Genomic DNA, 4982 nt, shown 5'->3' with positions numbered 1-4982 from the left:
TGGGGTAGCCGTGGGCTCGGCTGTGGGACACGTCGTGGGCAGCGCCCTGACCGGAGCCTTCAGCGGGGGAAGTTCGGAGCCGGCCCAGCCTGCGGCCCAGCAGGTGAGCAGCCAGGAGAAACTGAGGCAGGGTCCTCTCAGGGTCACATAGGGAGCTGCTGAAGTGTCCCTTGGGGAGTGTCTGGACACTTAAGTGTTGCCCCCGGCTCTGGACTTTGCTCAAGGAGGGTCCCACTCTTCCCTCTGGAATGGGCAGTGGATGACCATGTTCCCTGATAACACGTCCCCCCACTGGGGGCCCCACTCTTCCATATTAGCCCTGAGCCAAATGCGGCTTAGTGGCTGGGTCAGGAGTCAGGAAGATCAGTCTGGCTGAGCCAGGAAGATGCTAGAACTAGTGGGGGTAGGGCTCAGATGCTTAAGAGTCCATGCACTCTGGGCTTTTCTAGAACCTTCTCCACCCTCCCCTGCACCTGCCCACCTGAGGGCTGGTGATCCGTGCTATTTCAAGATGGCACATCTGAGGCTAGACAGGAGCAGGCTGGCCTTGGGTCACTCAGCCTGCCTCGGACCTGGAGGCTGGGGGAGGGACAGGCAGCTCCCAGCCCTCTGGAATCTACCTTTGGGTGCCAACCCTGAGCTGAGCCTGTGACCTCTTGCACCACACCCCCAGGCACCAGCCCGCGCTGCCCCCCAGCCCCTGCAGCTGGGGCCCTGCGCCTACGAGATCAGGCAGTTCCTGGACTGCTCGACCACTCAGAGCGACCTGTCACTGTGTGAGGGCTTCAGCGAGGCCCTGAAGCAGTGCAAGTATAACCACGGTGAGCAGGCGGGCCCTGAGCCAGGTGGGGAGTGGGGGGGTCCATCTCCTTGCACCTGCCGGCTGACCTCCAGCCTGTGCTCTTCCCCCCCCACAGGTCTGACCTCCCTGCCCTGAAGAGACAGGTGTGAGCTCATGAGTCCCCTCTGAGGCCACAGCCCCGTCCCCCCCTCACCGACAGCTGGACCACGAGCCAGATTGTACCCGTGTAGCCGGGATTAGGAGTATGGAGGGGGTCTTCCACCCCACAGATAACCCGAGATACAAACGTGCAATTAAAAAGAGTATATTTTAGACCAAAGCCTATGGTGTGCACCCTGGTTAATGAAGTGGGGTCAGGGGAGATCGATGGGTCACTGGGCTTTGGGAAGGCTCACCTTAGGTGGGTGTCCCGGGTGAGGTGGAGGGAGCCCTGTTTAATCCTTGGGCTGGCCAAGGTAGGGGTGAAATACAAGCAGGTACCCTGAGGTACCAGGCTCTGGGGACTGGAATCTGGGAGAAGCCTCTCATTGGCCCCTCTCAGGGACCCCTGCCCCTCCTACCCTCTCCGTCTCTGCTCCTGGATCCCTCCCTCTGCACCCACACCTTCCTGGCCCCCACAGTCTTCTGTCCTATCTGACCTTGCCTCTCTTGCTGATGCAACCGCTCTGTACGTAATTCCTGATTTTGCAAGAGGTACAAGAGGAATCTCGTTGGCCTGCTGGCCTTTTTTTTTTTTTTTTTTTTTTTTGGGAGATTTTTTGCTAGGGCACGTGCGCTCACCAGACAGAGAGACAGAAAGCCAGAAATCACCCCTCACGGGGGATGGCCATGCCACAATCCCTTCTCCATTCTCCTCTCGGGATCTTGGGCACGCACGCACACATGGCTGGCATGAGTTTAAGCCACCAGGTCTGGGACTTGAGCCACGGTCGACTACATGGGAGTTCAGCGATGTAGCCATTATGCTAACTGCTGGCTCCATGGCCTTTTTTTTTTTTAATTATTTTTATTTCTCTTTATTTATTTACTTATCTTAATTTGACCAGAAAAGGATAGAGAGAAAGAGAGGGAAAGCGAGAAAGCAAGTTGCCAGGTCTGAGACTCGAACCATGGTTGGCCATGTGGGAGTCCAGCGCCTTTAACCATTAGCCATTACACCACCTGCCGGCCCCAAGCCTGCTGGCCTTTTGCTCCTAATTATGCAAAGCAGAGGTCACGGCCAGTCCCTTGGGGTCTGAGTCCAGCTTGGCCACTTGGCCACCGTGTGCCAGGTCATGGCACCGATGGGAACCGAGGACAGGCCTGGAAAGCCTGGCGTGGTTGGTGCCATCGCCAGCTGTGCCTCCTTTGTGCCGGACAAGCTCGTTGAGCAGCTGTGTGTGAGCACCTGGCGAGTGGCAGGCCCTGCTCCACATCTCCGTGGGGGCGCTGGTGCTCCAGCATGATGGGGGTGTCTGCAAGGACAGTGTGTTCCATTTCGAGGGTATGCATGTATTGAGATGGTATTGTGGGTCTATCTCTCTCAGTGTGCATACATATCTGTCCCCAACGAAGCAGTCCCACTTTTTTTTAAAAAGAGGTTTTAACCTTAGGGTGCATGTGCTCACCAGGGAGAGAGACAGAGACGGTGAGAGGGAAGGTGAGAAATCACCCCCTGGAGGGATAACCACACCACATTCCTTTCTCCAGTCTCCTCCTGGGATCTTGGGCGCGCACGTACACGGCGTGATTTTCAATCTACCAGGTCCAGGACTTGAACCGTGGTGTCGGCCATGTGGGAGTCCAGTGATGCAATCAGTATGCCACCTGCTGGCCCTGGGGTCCCACTTCTTGGTGTCCATGTCTCCTCTGTACCTGGCTCCTGGCCCCAGTTAGCGGGTCCTGGACAGCAGAGAGCCCACCCTTCGGGGCCTTGAAGAAGGTTCTTGTTCCCGGTGGCCACGCCGAGTACCTGTGCGTCTCTTCCGGCCGTTGCCCGGCAGGGGGTGGCCTGACAGCCAGCGCAGCTCCTCTGGAAGGCCCAGGAAGCCCTGCTGGTGGGCACTGCGAGAGGATGTCCCTTCTCCTGCCCCCAGCTCTACCCTGACTCTCACCTGCCAGCTCTGGACACTGGTCATCCAGGTTCTCCAAGAGGGACACATAGCGGGTAGGGGCCCCGTCCTCCCCACCTGTGGAATGTGGAGAGGACAAAGGACTCCCGACTGCCCCCGACCCTGCCTCTCACTCTGGACCTATTTAGTGGCCCAGGACGGGACATTGGATAGGGCTAGGTTGGGGCTGGGTCCCAGCCACGGTGAAGGACTGGCAGGATTTTGGGTGGTCTGTGATCTGCTGCCCACCCCCCCCCTTACATTCCAACACAGCAAAGGAGGTCTGGGACCACTTACTGATGACCTGCACAAGGACATAGGTGGCTCTCTCCTGCAGCAGCGGACTGCCCACGGAGGGGGCTGCAGAAGTCCCCTCCTCCAGGCCCTCGCTCAGGTTCACCAGGTTCCCGTCCTCAGCCAGGAGAGCTATGGTAGCTGGAAATGCAAATAGAGGCTGGGCAGGCCTGGCAGCCCTGCTGGGGGGTCTCAATGCAACCTTCCCAGCCTCTCTGTCTCCTCACCATCTGGGGGGACCTGCCCCCTCTGCTTCAGGTGGGCAGTGAGGGTCACCAGGCTGCACCAGGGGTTCACCAGCTCCCAGCAGCCTGCTGTGAGGGATCACCGGTTGAGTATGTGGGTTCCCCTACAACGTTTCCCTAGCCGCCCCCTCCAAACCTGCGACCCACTGTTTCCCCCTCCCAGAGCTCGACTAGGGTATAGGAATGGCCACTTGCTCAAAACTGCTTTGGAGACTCCTCGATCCATCCATCGGTCGGGGAACTGGGGCGCAGCGCACAAACCTCGCACACCAGCTCCGGCCCCGCCTCCCGCCCGGGCCCCGCCTCCCGCCCGAGGAGGCCCCGCCCCGGCCCGTAGGCCCGCCTTCGGGGCGGGGAATCTGCAGGTGGCTGGAGCTTCAGGTGTGATGCACGCTGAAACCTGAGGCCCACTGACCGAATGGCGAAGACACGGTGCTGTTTGAACACGTGCCTACGTGGCGTGGCGTGGCGGGTGCTTGCCAAAGGGACACAGCCTGAGCATTGCTCTCACGGGACTCGATCCAGTTCGCTCACTCGCTCGGCCTCCTCAGAGCCGCAACCCCTGCAGAGACCCAATCCTACACCCCACGCCCAACTGCACCCCTCCTTCCCGCTGCTGCCTCTCCATCCTCCCTCAGGTCAGAGGGAAGCAGGTCTCTGAGGGTGCCCTCCCCCTCTGGGCGGCCGGGCAGGGGGGACCCCACTTACCTCCAAACATCACCCTGATAAACATGGCTGCAGAGGGAGGAGGCAGACGTGGGTGGTTTTGATCCCCCAATCTCCGACTTACTGCAGGGGTCTGGGCTGCTGAGAATGACCTGGGGTGGGGCCCTGTGGGGAGTTACGTGTGCATGAGGCTGGCCAGTGGGTGGTCCCGGGCCTTGGGGTCTGCTCAGCCCCCTTGTGGCCGGCTCCACCAGCCCAGAACAGCCCTCGCAGCTAGTCCGGGACCCCTGGCCTCTGCCTCCCGCCGCTCCCTGCGCGAGAGCAGCTTCTAGCTGGTCTCCTTGGCAGTGGGAGCCGCCTAGACATCTAGGCAGGAAATGCCTTCTCCCCAGTATCCCGGTAACGGGATCTGGGGGGCGGGCATTCCCTAAGGCGGGGCTCTGACCAGCCCACAGTGGGTCCAGAGATGCCCTAGTGACAGGCCACATGCCACCCCAAAGGAGAGGCAGGGCTTCCAGGAGGGAAGGGGTGCAGGGTGGAGGGGTCTCCTCAAGCCCTACAGGCTCCCCTCCCCCTGCCTCCCTGAGCTATTACCCTTTCCGCCTTCCTTCTTGCTCTCAGCCACCCCCTCTTTTTTCCTTCTGTCTTGTTTCTCTTTCTTTTTTTTTTTTTTCTTTTTTACCAGTATGTCTGATAACAGGAGAATGGATAAACTAGTTGTGGTAGTATTTCTTTTTTTTTAATTTTTTTTTTAATTTAACTTTATTTATTTATTTAAATTAGACCAGAGAGGGACAGAGAGGGAGAAAGTTGACAGGTCCGGGATTTGAACTGCAGTTGGCCATGTGGGAGTCCAGCATCCTTAACCACCACACCACCTGCTGG

General features: G+C 59.0%; 2 protein-coding genes across 3 annotated transcripts in view; one reads left to right on the top strand and one right to left on the bottom strand.

Annotated features, from left to right (window-relative positions):
• CHCHD10 (coiled-coil-helix-coiled-coil-helix domain containing 10) overlaps positions 1–1121 on the top strand; it is a gene marked incomplete in the record, with an annotated part of 1554 nt that extends 433 nt beyond the window's left edge. The window contains 3 exon segments of the mRNA XM_006140223.2: positions 1–103; positions 674–821; positions 918–1121. Coding sequence (XP_006140285.2) covers positions 1–103; positions 674–821; positions 918–937 — 271 coding nt within the window.
• Positions 1122–2570: 1449 nt separating this feature from the next.
• Positions 2571–4414, bottom strand: CUNH22orf15 (chromosome unknown C22orf15 homolog). 2 transcript variants are annotated; one of them, XM_006140201.3, is made up of 5 exons: positions 4140–4414; positions 3414–3500; positions 3190–3327; positions 2896–2970; positions 2584–2813 (listed from the first exon to the last, which is right to left on the bottom strand). In XM_006140201.3, the coding sequence occupies exons 1-5, from the start codon at positions 4162–4164 to the stop codon at positions 2674–2676; spliced, it is 465 nt and encodes a 154-aa protein (XP_006140263.1). In that variant the 5' UTR covers positions 4165–4414; the 3' UTR covers positions 2584–2673. The 2 variants fall into 2 exon arrangements, with proteins under 2 accessions (XP_027626623.1, XP_006140263.1); XM_027770822.1 differs by having other exon boundaries at positions 2571–2970.
• Positions 4415–4982: the final 568 nt, after the last annotated feature.

Source organism: Tupaia chinensis, unplaced genomic scaffold, assembly GCF_000334495.1.
Source record: "Tupaia chinensis unplaced genomic scaffold, TupChi_1.0 Scaffold000024_1, whole genome shotgun sequence".
NCBI classification, from domain to species: Eukaryota; Metazoa; Chordata; class Mammalia; order Scandentia; family Tupaiidae; genus Tupaia; species Tupaia belangeri.
Note: the sequence above shows the minus strand (reverse complement) of the source record. Positions and strands in the feature narration are given on the sequence as shown.